The 18,949-nt window shown below is 45.2% G+C and overlaps 1 protein-coding gene across 1 annotated transcript in view; it reads left to right on the top strand.

The window, feature by feature from the left end:
- SEC16B (SEC16 homolog B, endoplasmic reticulum export factor) overlaps positions 1 to 18,949 on the top strand; it is a 403,213-nt gene that overhangs the window by 125,791 nt on the left and 258,473 nt on the right. Inside the window, exon 10 of the mRNA XM_078642040.1 lies at positions 1,395 to 1,622. Within this exon, the coding sequence (XP_078498166.1) occupies positions 1,395 to 1,622 (228 nt within the window). The remainder of the gene's footprint in view (positions 1 to 1,394; positions 1,623 to 18,949) is intronic.

The raw sequence follows: 18,949 nt of genomic DNA, 5'->3' as shown, positions 1-18,949 counted from the left end.
GCTACATGATATTTTCTCCTTGTCGCTCTTCTTCTCCTTTTCCCTCTTCAAATGACCTCCTTTAATGTGCTTAAATTAATTTTTTGTTTTAAGATCAATGTCAGAACTTGCTACGCAATAATTAAAAAATACGATTTGCCCAATCACGGTGTAATTTTAATTTCAGCTTTCAATTATTTTTTTAAGAGGTCAGAGCGAGCCGGGCTTCTATGCATTTAGTTACATGAGGATGTTCCACTCTATGGCATGGATAATGGCGCTAAGATTTGAGTTAACCTGGTCTGGGTAGCCCATGGGCGCAATGTAGGACATTGTACACCCTGCAGTGCTGGGGGGGCCCCAACCATTCAGAGGCCTAACCCTTTGGAGAGATCCATGCAGTCCAAGACCAGTGAATATCTGTGAGATATGGGAGACTCAGGTGCCCCTCTTCGGATGTTTGAGTTATGCCATTGGTGTAGCGGAGGTCTGGGTTCTGACAGACAAGCAGCAAGACCTGAAAATGATGTAGTTATGTGGAGATTTGACTTGTGAGACTCTTCCCCATGACTTCTGAAGGAAAGGGTGACTATAGCCCTGTCACAGTGTATAGAGACTTGCTCCCCGTCCCAAATGTGGAATGCCTAAGCTGGGATGGGCTTCAAGGGATGAGAGATTGGTCACTTTAAGAAATTCGCTGGGACATCTGTGGTGGACGGGCACTGGCAGCATAGGACTGAGACAGAAAATAAGCCCTGCCACCTAAATATAAGTGGACTTGTTTAGTAAATTAGATAGTTAAAAAAGTAGCCCACATTTGCAAATCGGGCTGTTTTTAACTTGTAAATAGATGCTTTAAGGTGTTTAGCAAGGAATAGAAGACTGCATGGACTTTGCTTGCTGCAGGCATATTGTGATAATATCTGGAAAATCAACATTAAAGGCCGACCTCCCAGTCCATAAAACAGGCCTACAAACAGCCAACAAATAGGCCTACACACCGATCTGTCAGATTAGTCCTTCTGGCACTGCCAGATTGCCGTATATGCCAGTGTCCATATATGCCAGTTCAACACTGGGAGCTGTCGCACCAGTGACAGGTCTGAGGTGAGGCATTTAGAAATGAGATGGGGAGACATGACAGGAAACCTCATCTGTGTGATAATGCTCCCTGGGTGCAGGTTGAAGTATAGCACTTGCAAAAGTCTAAAGTGCATTTTTAGAACATTGTAAAGTACATAAATAGATGAATTTTCAATTTTATCTTTAATTTATGTTTTCCTTTTAGCTTTTACTACTTTGTTTTAGTCACATTCTTATGGAACCTATCTTGTTGTGGACATAATCTTAGCATTATTGTGGAGGATACTCTCAGTTTTTTCTACTTGCTGGCACGCAATTTTCTTTCATTGCAGTCCATGGTTGGGTCAGACATCGCGGATCTCCTGATGAAGGACTGCAAACATGAAAAGTACAAAAAGCAGGAGGCAAACGGCAACCTGATCAATCTCAATGACGATCCGTGGCTTGCCCTGACAGCCGACACACAGGATCTGCTCACAGGAGAAGTCCCAAGCTGCACAGAGACCACAAAGCAAGCAGTGGAAAAGTTTACTAAACTTCTCTTTTATGGCAGAAAAAAGGCAAGTCCCTCGTTTATCTCCCTCAATATCATGTTAGTAATTAGAGTTCCAGACAGTTTGCAGCTGGCAAAAAATTAGAAAACAGATGGTTTAGCTAATTTTGCTATTATTTTTGTGCCCTCAGAGCAGACCAGCATTAATTAATTTTAAAGGTACATTTTGTCTTGCTAATAATATGTCAATGTTTTATCTGAATAGTCTAAATATTTAGCATCTGATATGGTGTTTGCCCTGTGTATATTGTTTTTCTTTTAATTTTTATATTTAAAATTACATTTTAGTTTATTTTATCATTTTAGTGACAGATTCATGAAGCCATTTGCAACCCTAATTGAACCTAAAAGAGCAGATTTTACAAGTGCGTACATTCAGTGTTGTATTGACAAAATTGAATTTACCCTCTACTTCCTGTGGTTGGCAGTAGGAATTCCTAAGCTAGAATATTTTGGGAAATTGATAAATACAGAAACAACATTGAGTTTGAGGGAATTCGCAAACTTTTGCAAGGCTAAATACCCACCCTGAAGATATATTCCCTCTGGCAGCAGCAGTAAAGCTGTAGACAATGTGAGAGACAAGACTGGGAGTACTCCAAAATTGGTGGGGTGTAGGAGAAGGGATTTCCCTCATGGGTAAGCTGTTTTAGCGGTAGAGAAAAAAAGTAAATAAACAGTTAACAATGCAAATTCAATTTCCCTTGGCATTTACATGTATACATGTAAATGTGCATGGTTAAAATATTACACATGTGGATACTCCTTAAAAAGCTTCAGCTGTTGAAGTTTCTCAATCTGGCAGTGGGTTTGTTTGTATATTCCCCACCAATTGTAAATGTGCAAAACATTGTAAATGTACTATAAAGTAGAAGCATACCTACTAGTGTACATTTACCACTTGTTTGTGAGTCGTGAACTTCAAATCTTTCTTATGGTTAATTTTTAATTTTGTATGCTTAGGAATCCATTTCCCTCACCATTTCAGCTTTCAGGTGAATCGCCTACTTTAGTATTCAGCATAGTGTTATTTTTAGATTTTTATTTTTATAGCAGCCACAACCACCCAGTTCAATATTGAATATACATTCTAAGAATGTGAAATAGTTTCAAACTTAATAAAGAAATTACATAAATGACTGATGAGCCATGTAATGTAGCAGAAAAAAGCATATTCATAACTCTTGGAATAATCGTTTGCCTTAAATTTTAATTTTAGTTTTTAGTGATTTACTTAGCTGAAGATTTATTTACTTGTTGAGTTTAATTTCTCTTATGTTAGACCGTTCAAAAGTTCTTTTACATTAAATTATGGTTTTGTTTTTAATACTTAGACTTGGTTTGTGGAATAATTACAATTGAAAAATGGAATATAAAAAATTATTTTTGGAATTACTGTAATTTTGTTTTGGTTAATACATCAGTTTGTGTTCTTTTTCATTTTATTTTGGGTGCTCCTTTTAATTTTAGCTTTCGTATTTAGTGTGTTTAGTTTCAGTGTTGAAGTGATGTTTCCTCCATGGTATACTACCAGAATATTGTGCTACAAATTGTATATTAGCTGCAATATCAACTACCAGACTATTGAGAACGATCGTATATATAAAAGGAACTCTAGGTTTCCTGAACACAACTCCACATTTATGTACCTTTACAGCATATTTCACATCTATGTCTATAAATATAGAGTTAGAATAGTAGATCTGTATTATGTATAGCTGCTTCACAATATTGTGGTAGGAGATGTTCTAGCTGTGATATGTTTGTAGCATTTCAATATTATGCCATGCAACCCTTTTGCTTATATTCATTTTTAGTTTTAGGCAAGACAGCTTAGGCTTTGTTGCTTAAGTATTTGGGTATTCAATAATTCACGTAGACAAGATAAATATACATGCTCTATGAACATCTTGCGAGGAAATATGATTTACCTAACTCCCAATTTTTTACATATCTCCAAATTTGCGACTTCCTTAGGCGAAAACACATGGCCCTTACACCTAATGATTTGGTCGAGGTGGTTCGACGCCAGGAGAAAATCGGGGGATTATATAAAATATTATTATCAATTAGACTAGATGATATTGAGAAACATAATATATATTGGCAGTCAAAATTGGGGGAGCAATATCTCTCAATAGAAAATGCTATTATTACTTCCGGTGAAGTCCTTCTCTCAACCAATTTAAAAGCACAGTTTTTTAAAAAAGCATTTGGGTTGTATTATACCCCAGATCGTATGCTTAAGGGGGGAGCCCGATATGACGGCAAATGTTTTCGATGTGGGAGCGATAATGCAGATAGCCTTCATATATTTTACAATTGTGTTAAATTATCTCATTTTTTGAAATTAAATGTATTGAACATTTCTTATCAAAAATGTTACGGACTACGCTTTGGATTTCTCCCGCTATTGGGGATTGGTCAAGCTGGCGAAAAGGGGACTCCCCTGTTTAAATATAGGTATTTTTTATTTGTTGCAATAACTGCTGCACGGTTATGTATTGCATCAGATTGGCTGTAATCGGAGCCTCCAGTATTTGAATTCTGGCGGGCCAAACTGTATAATTTGTTTAATTTGGAATGGAGTCTTTATTCTGTTAAGGGAGCAAAAAAGCGCAAAATGGACATGCTCATTAGGGGGGTTCTTTATGATCATTTGGAGATATGATGGTCGATGGATTTTTCTTTTTCTCTTTTTCTCCCTCTTCACACATAAGGATTTTGTGCTCTCTCCTATATACTGCAACTGTGGAATAATAAAAAAGAAAAAAAAAAAGACAAGAGAAATATAGGCCATCATTGCTATTCTGGTGGGAAGAGCGTCCGGCCGACATCGTATCAGGGTCCGCTGACATGTAGTCGGTGGCTCCAACCGCCTTATTATGGTCTGACCACTGTGAAGTCAATTGGAAACATGCATTTTTCAATTGAGGCTTGTGCTGCGGCCTGAAAAGGGCTGCAGAAAAAGCCCCAATGGCGAAAATCAAATTTACAAACATCCATGTACTGTGTGCCACACAACATGAGGTGCCTGGCACAGGGTGCATGGTTGTATAGGCGGGCACCACGTGTGCCCCCCGGCCCTCATAGCAGAGGCCCAAGGGGGACAGGGTCCTGCTTGGGGCTCCTAAAGTCCCTTTCTGTCTGCCTTTTCATGGCAGTTGGACCCCCATGGAAAGGCAGAGGGGAAACTGACATCATAATCCCTATGGCAGTGCCTGAGGAGGCACCGCCCCTATTGTAGGGATTACGGTTCTCCGCTGCCATGACGGGGTCCTAGAGCCTGTCAGAAAAGCAGCAGTCGGTCCCTCCGCCCTTTTCCACTGACCATTGGATCATAATCCAGCGGTCTGACCGCCGACATCATAATGAGGGCTATAGTTTGATTTGTTATGAAATATCAAGAAAAGAAAACTAAGTTGTGTTTAATACGAAAGAAATGTAGTTGAGCAGTCTTGTCAAATGTGGTTGATTATGCTGTATAATATATAGTTTCAGTTCTTTTTTATTGTTTTCATTTTATCTTTGTGTACATTATTAGACTGTCCTACATTTTCCGTGTGCTCCAAGTTGATGTTACCATTTTTCTGTAGCGTGATCAGTTTCAATTAATTGTGTTGCCATTTAATTTTAATCATGCCTTTTTTCAAATTTTAAGTACTTGTTTTTTTTTAAAACTTTTTATATCAAACCAATCAATTAGGAGTTTTTATAGCGTGGCTACTCCCCTGTGAGGGTCTCAAAGCACTGAATTTTAGTTTCAAATTTACATTGTGGTATTTCATTTAATATTCTCTCTTTTTTCTTTTATTAAATATTTTTAAAAGATTTTTCTCTGAAACAATACATGATACAAAACATCTCATTCATCAACAATGCTACGTGAGATTCAGCGTGCAATTGTACAGTGTTATAAAAATTGACAGTATTGGCATGTTCACCACAACTAACCCCTGTAGGTCAGAAGTTCCTCTTTCTGTATCGGTATTAATCAGTGACACTACGTAGAGGAGGGCTCACTCCATCTAAACCCATGTCTGTGTTGTAGTGCCTGAGCCAGAGACCCTACTCTTTCGGAACTTCTTGGGGCATTCTCTTGCCTTATATGTAACTCTTTCGGCCACTATATGGAGGTCCATTTCTGCTTTCCATTCCTTGAGGGTGGGCGACTCAGGGGCACTCCAGTTCTTGGCCACATTTCACTTCACAACCACAAGGCCCATATTGCTAAAGAGGAGATTACTTCTGGGTACGTCTACCTCTGTGGGTATCCCCAGTAGGACGAATTTGGGGTCTTTTGGCAGGCTTACACCCAGTATTTTATTAAGTTCCTCCATCACATTAATCCAGTATGAGCTTATCATAGGGCAGGACCACATTGTGTGCAGGAATGACCAAATCTCGCCCCCACATCTCAGACAGTTGGGGCCCTCTGCCCTACCAAATCTATATAAGCAGGCCATGTCGTAGTATATCGTGTGCAGGCCCCTAAACGGAATAAGTCGCAGGTGTCACTTGACTGCTACCTCCCTTGGTGCTTCAGGGCCACCTCCCAATCTGTGTTGTTTAATTCGCCCACCTCGCCTTCCCATTTTGCCTTCGATTTTGTCAGGGTATCTGGGACATTGTTAAGGATGGTCTTATACATCCATAAAACTGCTTTCCCAGCTATCTCACCTTGGAGGGGCCTCCCATACAGTGGTGCACACTATGGGATGTCGTCTAGGTGACTTTCTCCACCTTCCAGGTGTGTTGCAATTGTGAATATTTGAAATATTTAGTATTATGTGGATGATATTCCAGTCATAAGAAACTAAAGGGGATCCAGTGCACCCTCCTCTATGAGGTCACCCAACTTCGAGATTCCGATTGTATCCCACTGCCCAAAACTCTTCAACTTCCCAAATTCCTTCAACTGTGTTCCCACCCATAGGGGTGTCTCCCGGGTCAACATTTTTTACCATATCGTCAGTCTCTCCACCCCTTTCCAGGCATCAGTGGTCATCTGGGTCACTGTCGGTAGGTTCTTTGACGCCCTTTTCCCCCGTATAAGTTGTGTAAGTAGGAGTGAGTCTGGAACTGGGTCTTCTCCAGCACAAGGGTGGTCTCCAGGCATATACCCCAGTCGTTGACCACTATTAAGTGCACTGCCCAATATTATGCCCTGATGTTAGGGCGGAAAATGCCCCATTATATCGGTTCCTCTGCAGTTTTACCCAGTGCCACTCTAAGGTGACCCCTGGCTACATAGCGTCTGGACTTCACTGCCTATATTGTCAAACACATCATTTAGGATCATATGGTAGGTATTTTGGAGGATGTACAGGAGTTTCGGGACTGTAACCATTTTATACATGGCCGCCCAACCTAATAGCGTCAGAGGCAGCACTCTCCACCTTTCGACATCCCTGTGAAAGTCTGCAATTACCTTCTGAATATTGTCCTCATGGCTAGCTTCCTTATTGGAGGTCATGTAAATGCCCAGATACTTGAATTCTTACCTATCAATTCGTAACTGCCCGGGACAGTCCCACTCAGTGAAGGGATCTCTTGCCGAGTAGATGCTAGTCTTGTCCCAAATGATGCATTAGCCCGCATGGGCACCATCATTTTCAAGTATCTGGAATATATCATGTAGTGTCTCAGTCAGCCTGGTTACATAAAGAAGGGTATAGCCGGCTTAAAATGATATCCGTTCATTACTCGTTTCCCCCGCCTATCTCTAAATCCTGTTATGTCTGACTGTGAGCTGATTATTCAGGCTAGGTGCTCCAGCATAAGGGCAAATTAAAGGGGTGATAGAGTGAACCCTTGTATTGAGCCCCTCTCTATGGGGTGGGTGGATAGCTCTCCATTTACTCTGACTCTTGCAACCAGGGTTTTTGTAAAGAAGATTGATTCAGGCAATAAATCTGGGACCAAACTGGAACTTCCCCTAGGCCTGTTTAGGAAGGGCCAGTGGATGGCATCAAACGCCTTCTCAGCATCGAAGGACAGGGTTATGTGGGGACTATTTTGGACCACCTTGAGCCAGTTATAAAGTCGACTTTTTAGGCATGATGCCTGATTGGTCCTGGTGTATTAAATTACTAATTACCGGTATGAGTCTGATAGCTAATATGGTAGCCATTATTTTTGTCTCAATGTTCAGGAGGGAGATCGGACAGTAGGAACTGCATTGTGTTGTAGGCTTACATTGTTTGTTAATCACTACCATAGTGGCGCTGTTGGAGGTCTAGCGGGAGGGCACCCATTGCCTTAACTTCACTGACCATTTTGAGCAAGTATGGACCCAGGAGTCCAGCAAAAGTTCAAAAAGTTCAGCCGGTATGCCATTAAGACCTGGGGTTTTCCCTGTCTTTAATTTGCCAATGGCAGACAATGCCTCCGATAGGCACACATCCTCCTCTAAGGCCTGTCATCCTTGCCCGACAGGGTTGGGATTGTTACCTCTCCCAGGTAGTTTTCTGTTTGAGTGGTATCTGCTTATGGCCGAGACTTATTAAAGGCAGCATTGTATTGTGCAAACTCCTTCACATTTTCCCGAGGCGTGACACATGAAACCCTATTGTCTCCTATGATCTCAGTCACCCACTTTGCAAACAGTCCCCCTGCTTTATCCCCGGTGTCATATAGGCGATGTTGCCTGGATAGGATCATGACACTGACTTTCTAGTCTGCCAGTGTTTAGTACTCCCTGTGGACTATCATGATCCTGTGCAGTATGGCGGGATCTGAGTGCACCCCAGGTCTGCCCCCCCACTCCATAAGTGTCTGTTCCAGTTCCTCCATTACCCGCACCTCTTTTTTCTTCCTATGGGCTATGATATTTTGTGCCCTGACTCTAAGTAGTACTTAATAGCCTCTCAGAGGACCAGAGCAGAAGTTACGAAGTCTTTATTTTCATAAAAATATAGTAATGTGTCTACTCTGATTTCCCTTACCACTGTTTCAGTCCTCAGTTCCCAGGCATTCAGTCTGCAGACATACATCCCCCTACGCATATTGGCCCTGAAAGTCAGCAAAAGGGGAAGTGGTCTTACAGACCCCTGAACAAGAATTTGTCTCTTTCCAAACCTCTCACTTCGCCAGCCGGTGGGAAGATGTAGTCAAGTCTGAAGAACACCCTGTGGGCTGCTAAATAATAGGAGTACATATAGTCAGTGGGGTGATGTTGGCGCCAAAGCCCCAAGAGCACCATGGTCTCTGCGAAGCCCGCCAAAACTATCTCCTTCTGTGGTCCCTTTAATGGGCTGGTGCGGTCTAGGGACAGGACCATAACGTTGTTGAAGTCGCCCCCAATAATGTGAACAGAGGAGCATGCCTCCAACAAGATCCTTGCCACTGCATCTAGGGTCACCTTTTGGAGTCTCTGGGGGGGCATACACGCTGACCAGGGTAACATCCCTCCGGCCCCAGTGTTCTTTCACTGTTATGTAGGTCCCATTTGGGTCAGCCCATGATTTCTTTATATGGTGGTGGGGGGGTTTCTGACTAGGATTGCAACTCCGTGGGATCCTGTGGTGAAACTTGCATGCACTAATGTTATGTATACCTCTCTTCCCAGGAAACTGCAGTGAGAGTCTCGCAAATGAGTCTATTGTAGAAGGACCACATCAGGTTTTAGGCCCCGATGTAGGTAAAATAGATTTACCGATTTTTAATTACCGAATTTTACCGATTCGGTAATTAAAAATCGGTAAATCTAAGGGGTGGATATGTAGGAACATCCAGATGTTCCTTTTACCGAATCGGTAAAAATCTGTATTTACCGATTCGGTAAATACCGACCGGTAATGCCCATTCATTCCTATGGGCTTTGCAGCCCATAGGAATGAATGGGCATTACCGAATCGGTATTTACCGAATCGGTAAATACCGACTGACACAAGGGTGCAGGGGGTGTCACTTTGACACCCTCTGGCACCCCCAAAAGAGTCTCGGGTGCCATGTGGCAGGCATACCTGCCCTAAGGGCAGGTCTGCCTGTCATATGGCACAGGTGTGCATGCACACATGTGCATGCACACCGGAATCGGTATTTTACCATCACATTTATTTGATGGTAAAATACCGATTTGGTAAGGCTCCTGGGACTCTGAAGAGTCCCACCTACATATGGGTGGCTCAGATTCGGTAAATTTACCGATTTTTTATTTTACCGAATCGGTAATTTTACTGATTCGGTAAAATAAAGCCCCCTACATGCCAATCACCTATTTACCGATCGGTAACGGCCGAAAATACAGATTTTCGGCCGTTACCGACCGACCTACATCGGGCCCCTAGTTACTAGCCCTCTCTTGACCTTGTCACCGAGTCATTCACATTCTACGGCAGTATTGAGTACCTCCCATCAACTTGCCTGGGCCCAGTGTCTACGTTACATGGTATTATCTGGCCTTTCCACAGTGGGCCTCATTATCTGCACCTGTATAAGTCTTGAACGTGTCCCAATTGTAGCAACAACTTACCCTTCCTATCTAGTTTCCCTCCCTTCCCACCTCCCCCCCAATCGTCCGCTCCTCCATCACATTTCCCCCAACTCGCTCACCTGGCAACCATGTTTCGAGTCAAACCAAGAGAGGTCTGTAGGCCTTCCTTCGGATAGTCACTAAACCTTTAGTAGAAAAACAACAAGTGAATAACAAAACAGTCCCCTTCTCACGTATAGTTGGGGAATCTCCGGGGAGGGGGGCATGTAGCATGTTGATTGTTCTCCCAGGTACTTCAGGGATCTCCCTTATCACGTGTTGAGTCCATTGCAGGGTCTGAAAAGACCCTAGCTGAGGTCTCCGCCTCCAGATTAGTTATCACCTCCATTAACAGGTGGTTATTGTCAGAGTCCTTTGTGCGTTCATGTTTCGATTGGTCTAACCTGGCATCTTTCTGTGACTTGTCTCGTTTTTTTCTTTTTTTGGCTGCCTCTGGGCTTGCTCTCCCTTCGTATCTTTCGGGAGCCTGGACCCCAAGGTTCATCTTCTTTGCGGGCGGGAAATCTTTTCTCATTGTTTATTCACAGCACCCCTGCTGCGGCCTCTCTCCAACCCCCTGGGTTTTGGGCTTGGCCCCCTCTTGTGTTAACTCAACTGCGTCTCTCGAGTGTCCCTGTTTCTGCGCCAGATTGGGCGCTCCTCGAGCCAGGCCCTTCAGGAGTTTGGAAAAAGATTATCTTGCCCTCAGGGATATACTTGAGTTTAGCTGGAAACAGCAGCATGTACTGTATGTTCAGTGCTCTCAGTTTCTGCTTTTCGACTGGTTGAAAGGTTGCCTTTGTTTTTGTATTTCCCTAGAGTAGTCTGGGAAGACAATGATATTGGGCTGGGTATGGCGATCCTCCCCAAGTTTTCGCACCTCTCTCAGTATCATGTCCCGATCTCGATACTTTAGGAAGCGGGCAATGACGGACTTGGCAGTACCCTCCGTCGGAGGTTTTGAACTCAGGGCTCAGTGGGATTGTTCGGTAACAAAGCACGAGGAGACTTGCACTAGGAAGCAGTCTCTCAGCCATTGTTCCAGGAAAACCCTCATATTAGGGCCCTCCACTCCGTCCGGGGAGCCCACAATGCGCAGGTTGTTCTGTCTAATATTCACTCTTGAGTGTGAGTTTACTAGATAATAACTAGGGGAAAATAATATGAAACCCACAACCTTTAATGTTCCAGTGTGATTTTACAGAATCCTATTTCTTGTTTTTATTTTATCTGTTTATAGTCAGTTTAATTTTAGTGTTCAAATTTAGCTCTCCTTCTATATCTATTTTTTATTGTTAGCTTTAGTGATTGATTTTCAGTGTAATATTTCGAGATTTTTCTTATTTGTAGAAGTAAAGTGGGAGTTAATGATGACTATTGGAGTAAGTTTTACTTTCTGTGAGGCAATATAGGAACATTTAGAGAGTGGCTTTCTGTAACTATTTGTACTACTGGTGAATCATATCCCCTTGCAATTTTATGTGCTAATTTATTTTAAAAGGGTTGAAATATGGTATGCTCCACATACGGCATAATCATTTTGGTTCTAGACTCCAGTGCCACAATTTTAGTTTAATTTTATAATTTTCCCACTTCAGTTTAAAACACGATTCACATTTGCATTTTAGATAATTGTTTAATTTGTTTTCTACATTGGGCCATATGTATCAACATCCTCATTTGCGATTCTCAAATAGCGATTTTTGGGAAATCGCTATTTAAGAATTGCAAAAAGGATGTATGTAAAAAATCGCAATTTTTTAGCGATTTCCTAATATTCCTTAATTGCGAGTAGCAAATTGTGAAATTGCAATTAAGGAATACTTTCCCATTCATTTCTATGGGCCAGGAGGCCCATAGTAATGTATGGGAAATTATTCTCAATTTGCGATTCGCAATTTGAGAATCGCAAATTGAGAATGATTTCAAGGGTGCAAGGGTGTCATAAGGACACCCTGGTGCACCCCTGAAATTTACATGTGCGTGCATATGGCGCACAAACATTATTTTTTTTTGCTTTTTGGAGTACAAAGCTTTGCGAGCTCGAGGTTTGGGGTCCGGGGCAGTGGAAGTACTGTCGGAGGGCAGGTGCAGCGCGATGTTGAAATCGCCACCCAACAGAAGGGGCACAGGGCCTAGCTATAGTAATTTGAATAGAAACGTATAATAAAAATCAGGGGAGTCATTATTTGGGCCATATACACAGACCAGTGCTATCTTGTGGTTTAGCAATGTGCCTACTACCATCACATACCTGCCCTCAGCGTCGTGCGTAACAGAGTGACATTTAAAGGGAAGCTGCTTATGAATAAGGATGGCCGCACCCCTGGCATAGTTGCTATACTTTGCAAAAAATCTATTCGGGCCCCAGGAGGATGCAAAACTATCCTGATCACTGGTAGGAAGGTGCGTCTCCGGAAGGAAGGCCACATCCACCTTGTGTCTAAGTAAATAATGGACAATCTGACGTTTTTTTTGCGTGGATTGTTTAAGCTCCGGACATTCCACGGAGCCAATGTGACGGTCGATGGGCCAGCATTATAACCTAATTGTGCCATCCTGGAAAGAGAATCTCAGGAGCAAAGAGTAACCAATAGTAATACCTATCTATCAAGGTACCAAACAAATGTAGCATAGCAACAGTGCAAAGCAATAGGAACACAACCCCTCCCCCCTCCCCCCACCCAGCCTTCCCGCCCATCCAGAGAGGCAACCCCCAACCTTACCAAAACATTCAATAGTGCCAATAGCGTCTTGAACATTAATGACAAGTGAGCAACTCTGGCACAAACTATCGTCATCAATACAATCTCTAAGTGTACACCAAAGAGGGGGGCGATCGCTATCCAACGGCCCAACAACCCCAACAAAATATTATACACAACATGGTAAATCCCGGCCTTTACAGCAACATGTCTAGGGAGCGATATAGTAAAAGGTATCAGGTATCAGGTGACCACCAGTCAGCCGTGCCCAGAGTTTGAGAATAAATCTACACTGACAGCTGAGCCACTGTGTGGAGGCGATGTGGCGCCTGTCTCCGCTGGGTGCTTGTTGTTAAGTTTGTAATTGCGGCAAAATTCTTGTACTTCTTTGGGATTTTCAAAGATACGTTCTTCAGTGCCACCTTCACCCCAATATATTTCCTCCTTGCATCTTGCACCAGAGCAGTGAAATCCGGATACAGAGAAATTCTAGAGCCCTGCCAAGAGAGTTTGCCATGTTCGCGTGCCAGTCTCAACGCTGTATCCCTGTCTCTGAAGTTCATTATTCGTGCAATATTGGGCGTTGAAGGGCAGCCCGGGTTGGGGCGGGGGCCCAGAGACCTATGCGCACGCTCCACCATAAAGCCAGGTGTGAAGGCCTCCTTTCCAAACAGGTCGGTTAGGATCGTTTCTACCAGGTTATCCATGCAACTTGAAGCTGTGGACTCCGGCACACCCACCATGCAAATGTTGTTACGACGGCTGCGCGCCTCCAAATCCTCGCTCGTCGACGCAACTTCCTTCAGGATTCGTTCCATACGGTCTATTCTCTTCACTGATTGCGCCATTCCATCCTCTAGATCAGACGTGCGGGACTCAATGACATCCAGACAGCAATCATGAACCTGGATCTTCGCGCCCAGATCTGCAATGTGTTTGTATAAGGAGTCAAAGCGGACATCTAGTGCCTTTAACCCCGCCCTCATTTCCAACAACAGTGGATTCAAGTGATTGTCGTTGTCCGTCGAGGTTGACTGGGGATGCCTGCCATCTGCCATATCGCTTGGTTGGTCTCGAGTAGGGTCTGCGATCTTCTCGAAGGGAAGTATGTGTTGCTTCGGGGCTTTGAGGCCCATGCTGCACTACTCTGGCAGGCGTGTTAGTGGAGGTGAGAGTATGGACAGTCAGTGAGGCATCTAATGGGATGTTGCAGGGGGTGCCCTGGGGGGCAAGCAGGGCACAGGGCTGCCCGGCCGCCTTTTCAGTCACGTGGCAGTCACGCCCTGGTTCAAGATCTTGACAAACTGGTCCCTAGGGGAGCCTGTAACATATCCCACAGACTTAGCAGAAAAGGAAGGGAGAGCCCACTCAGTGGCAGCACGCAGGGGCACAGGCAGGGCGCAGTGCATTCAGACGTTTGTAGATTTCCTGCAAGCCCTGCGCTAGAAAAGGAGCCCATGTTATGATTAGGCCGGCCGGCCTAGCTGAAGGGGGGCTGCAGTGGAGATGATCCTGCTTCCAGGTGAGGTCCCGCCGGAGGGGGGGGGGGAGGGGGTGGCAAAGCGGGCGCCGTCACACACACACAGGCACCAGAGCTCTGCACTTTTACTTGGGAGTGCTGCGAATGAGTAATAATAGGGGCCAAAGCCAGAGCCCAGTGCACGGCGAGTTGTCAGGCTGCCCCCAGCCGCACTCGCGGTTCCCGGGGCTACGTTAGCTTGCCGGGCGGGATGCCAGCCGGACCCCCGATATCGCGGGACACCTGCTGGGGTGCTGGCCGAGCTCTGAACGCGCTGCGGCGCCCACCGCACCTACCGTACCGCCCCCGTGGTGTTCCTGTGCCGTCTCATCACTCCGCCTTGGGCGCCTCAGTTGCTGGATTGAGCACCGTCGCCATCTTGCTTGTTCTTTCCAACAGGGATCGGGATGGGCTGCAGTCGCGTCTCCACAGCTAGGGAATTTGGCATGCCGCTGCGGCCACCTTCGTCGTTTTAGGGATTTCACCCAGTCCTCACAGGTTTTCTGGCCACATTTGGGGCCGGGAAGAGGTCGTTAAGGCGCTGTAGCCGGGAGAGCTTTAGCTCCGAGCAGCCATCTCGGACTCGGCGTAGGCACGCCCCCATGGAGCACATACATGCCCTAAGGGCATGTATGTGCGCCACATGGCACCTTCACAAATGGCAAAAAGTGCATTTGTGAAAGAAATCGCAAATTACCACCAACTTGAAGAGAAGTTGGTGGTAATTTGCGATTTCTTAAGGAGAAATCTCAAAACTTCAGTGGTTGCTGCATAGCATTTAAGGAATCACAATTTGTGATTCCTTAAATGCTTACACAAAGTTAAGGAATCGCAAATTTGCGATTCCTTAAATTTGCGTTGCGATTATATTCATACATACCGTTTTTCGACTTTTGAGTCGCAAATGCTGCTTTTTTGCGATTCGCAGCGTTTGCGAATCAAAATTCGGTTGATACATATGGCCCTTAATGTCTTGTTTAATTTTGTTTCTGATTTCAAAGTTATGTTTAATTCCTTTTTCTGACACATGGTTGTGTTTAACCCAGATTTGAGTGTTCGTATCAATGTCTGATTTCAGTTTTGGCCACATGTTTTAGTTTTTTATTTTAGTTTTGGGTCTTTTTTTAATTCTTTTATTAATATAAAGGCGTCGCAATCAGTGAGAATGATACATACAATCGGCACATTTACGTGGAAATAATACCAAACTGGATCACAAGCGGTAGCATTCCTGTTATATCACAATCTCATTTTGCCTGTCAAATCTCCGTATATGTAGTTCCGTACATCAGACATATGATATCAGTAGTGCTTAACATGTTAAGTAGTAGTGCCACGATGCCCAATATGTGCAACTGTCTTATAACTTTTAAGAAACATTCCCCCCCCATACCCCAACTTAGTGTCATCACTTCTAATTATGTCGCACACTTCTCTTCACCCCAACAGGCCTCTTTGCCCTAGTGTCTTAACTCATTGCAGTCATCCCAACACGCTGCCACAATTAGTACTGCAAAGCATAACCCCCTAGTCTCTTTTATCACTCCTCCTCCTCCTCGGAATCTAGGTCATCTCCCTCCGGTAAGGGCTCACAGATTTCCCCCCTGTAAACATTCCACTCTGTCCACACCTTGTTCCATTTGCGGGGGGCAGCTCGAAGGACATACACAGTTCTTTCCGTGACCATCAGGATGTCCATGTATTCAGCCCATCTGTCTGCAGTGGGCACGTCCGGAGCCCCCCATTTCTGTGCAATATCACGTTTCGCTACCGTCATGGCAAGTGTGGCCCAGATGATACCGTATCTATTCAGGTCATTGGGGTCCCATATGTTTAAAAGGCACTTACGCGGGTCTGGCATAGTGGAAACCTTAAGTGTCTGGGATATGGTGCGCATTATCCGCGTCCAGTATCCCTGTATTTTCGGGCAGTCCCAGAGTGTGTGGAACAGTGTTCCTTCCTCCCCGCAACCTCTCAAGCAAAAGGGAGTGGGCGCTCTGTGTATTTTGTGGAGCAGAGTCCTGGTGTAGTAGATGCGATGTAAAATTTTTAGTTGTACCAGTCTAAATTTGGCCGAAATGCCTATTTCTCTTGGGGAGGCCAAGGCCTCATTCCACTCTGATTCATCCATCATACCTATCTCCCCCTCCCACCGTTCCTTAAGTTTTATCGTGGGGTCTTGTAAGTTGTTGATTAGTTTTTTGTAAGTGAGGGACGTGGCGCTCTGCTGCATATATTCTGTTAATAGCCTGTCCTCAAGTGGCGAGGAGTCCGGCAGATCAGTGCCCTGCGGGACCGCTTGGAGCAGTGCGTGTCTAATTTGGACATAACGAAATGTTTCAGTGGGTCTGAGATCATATTGCTGTTGTAGTTGCGAGAATGGTATCACTGTGTCATTGTCCCAAAGGTCCCCCACCGTGGAGATACCTATTAGGTCCCACTGTGCGAATCCCTTGCATGTTCTAAGGTTTCCCAGTGATTTTGTGTCCCACAGTGGTGTCATCTTGGTAATTCTTCCTGTCCAGCCCAGTCTTGCCTGAGCTATATGCCAAAGGGCTGCTGTGTGTCGTGTCGGGCCGTGTAAGTGTTTAAGCTGCGGTTTATTATACAGTACCGACAGCATGGAGTCTGTCCCTAATTGTGCCCAATCAGCCCTGAACGCTGGGTCGTTTCTCGGGGCGTGGACCCATTGGTTAATTATTTTAAGCTGAGCCGCCCAGTAATATATCTGAATGTTGGGAAGTGCGATCCCCCCCTCATACCAACTTTTCACCAATTTGTCGTAGGCTATTCGCGCTGTACCATTGCTCCAGAGGAGATTGGAGACCAACGCCGCAATCTGTTTGAAGTATCGCGGAGGGACAAGATGCGGGGTGTTTTCCAATATGTACAGAAATCTGGGGAGAGCCATCATCTTAAATAAGGCTGCGCGCCCCAGGAGGGTGAGGGGCAAGGTCGCCCAGTGCTTAACGTCAGCGCGCAGGCGGTCCAGAGGTGGCCTTAGGTTGCTAGTGAAGAAATCTGTTTCAGAATGCACAATGATGATGCCCAGGTACCTGAAGGAGGTCACCGGCGCGGCTAGAGGGCAATTGTCCGGCAGTCTCGGTGCCGGACCCTTCAACGTGTAGATCATCGATTTTGACCAGTTTAGTGTATAGCCCGATGTCGCCCCATGCGTGTTACAAATATCCAGTAGGGCTGGGATGCCGTTATCAGGGTCGACCATGTAAATGAGCATATCGTCGGCATATAGGGAGACCTTGTCCTCCCATCCCTCCTCCCACTGGATGCCTCTAAATAAGGGCGTGTGTCTGATCAGGATTGCTAAAGGTTCGAGCACCAGTGCGAAGAGCAGGGGCGACAGAGGGCACCCCTGTCTGGTACCCCTGCCCAACGGGAACGCCGGTGAGATGTGGCCATTAGACACTATCTGCGCCACTGGTTTAGTATAAAGTAGCCGTATCCAGGTGATATATTTCGACCCAAAGCCCATACGTGTGAGCACCTCGAAGAGGTACTCCCACTCCACTAGGTCAAAAGCCATTTTTGCATCGAGGGAAAGGATCACCGCCTTCTCAGTGAGGAGGTGTGACCGTGCCAGCACCCCATGAACTCTCCTGAGGTTCAGTGCCGTGCTCCTATGGGGCATAAAGCCTGATTGGTCGGGGTGGATCAGGGTACTCAGGTGTGGCATCAGGCGGTTGGCCAAAAGTTTAGCCAGTATTTTGGCTTCCACATTTAATAAAGATATTGGGCGATATGAGGTACAGTCGTCTGGGGGTTTACCCGGTTTAGGTATAGCCACAATCGTGGCCGTGCGTTGATCTAGTGGCAGTTCAGCCCGATCCCTACTGTCCAGATACATGTCCAGTAGGGGACCACTAAGTTCTGAGGCCATCAATTTATACCATTCCACCGGAAGCCCATTAGGTCCCAGTGCTTTGCCTGACTGTAGTGAATGTATCGCTAATTGGATTTCCTCTTCTGAAGGATCTGCCTCCAACTCTTGCGCAGCCTCCGGCGGTATGCCGGGGAGGACAATGTCCGCCAGCGACACCGCCGCCATTTGTGCAGTGATGACATGATCTGGTGTATATATGTTGTGAAAATGACGTGCCAAAGCGCGCACTATGTCCTCTGGGTGTGTTAATACTTGGCCGTCAGTATTAATGAGTCTCTGAATTCCTCTCGCGCCTCCCTCCCTCCTATCTAACCACGCCAGCATTTTCCCTGCCTTGTCGCCTACTTCATAAATTCTATGTTTGGTGTTGTCGATGTAACCCTTCTCAGTCGTTCTGAGGTGGGTCTGGTACTGCTGCTGTCGTAACCGTAGCGCGTGTGTCGTAGCCGGGGAATGGTCCGCCATGTGCGCCGTGTTTGCATCGTGGAGTGCCAATTCTAGCTCTGTGAGCTCCCTCCGGGAATCACGTTTGTGTCCCGTGATGGTCGCTATCGCAGCCCCTCGTAGGACGGCCTTGTAAGCCTCCCACAGAATCGATGGGGAGGTCACCGTTCCACTGTTTTCCGCAAAGTATTGTGTCGTCGCCAGTTTCAATTTCCGTCTTATTTTAGGGACCTTCAGATAATTCGGGTAAATGGGGTAGATCCTAGCGCATTTCCGTTCTCTAGTAGTA

The sequence above is a fragment of the Lissotriton helveticus genome, chromosome 1_1, assembly GCF_964261635.1.
Source record: "Lissotriton helveticus chromosome 1_1, aLisHel1.1, whole genome shotgun sequence".
Lineage (NCBI taxonomy): Eukaryota > Metazoa > Chordata > Amphibia > Caudata > Salamandridae > Lissotriton > Lissotriton helveticus.
This window is presented reverse-complemented; position numbering and strand designations above follow the sequence as displayed.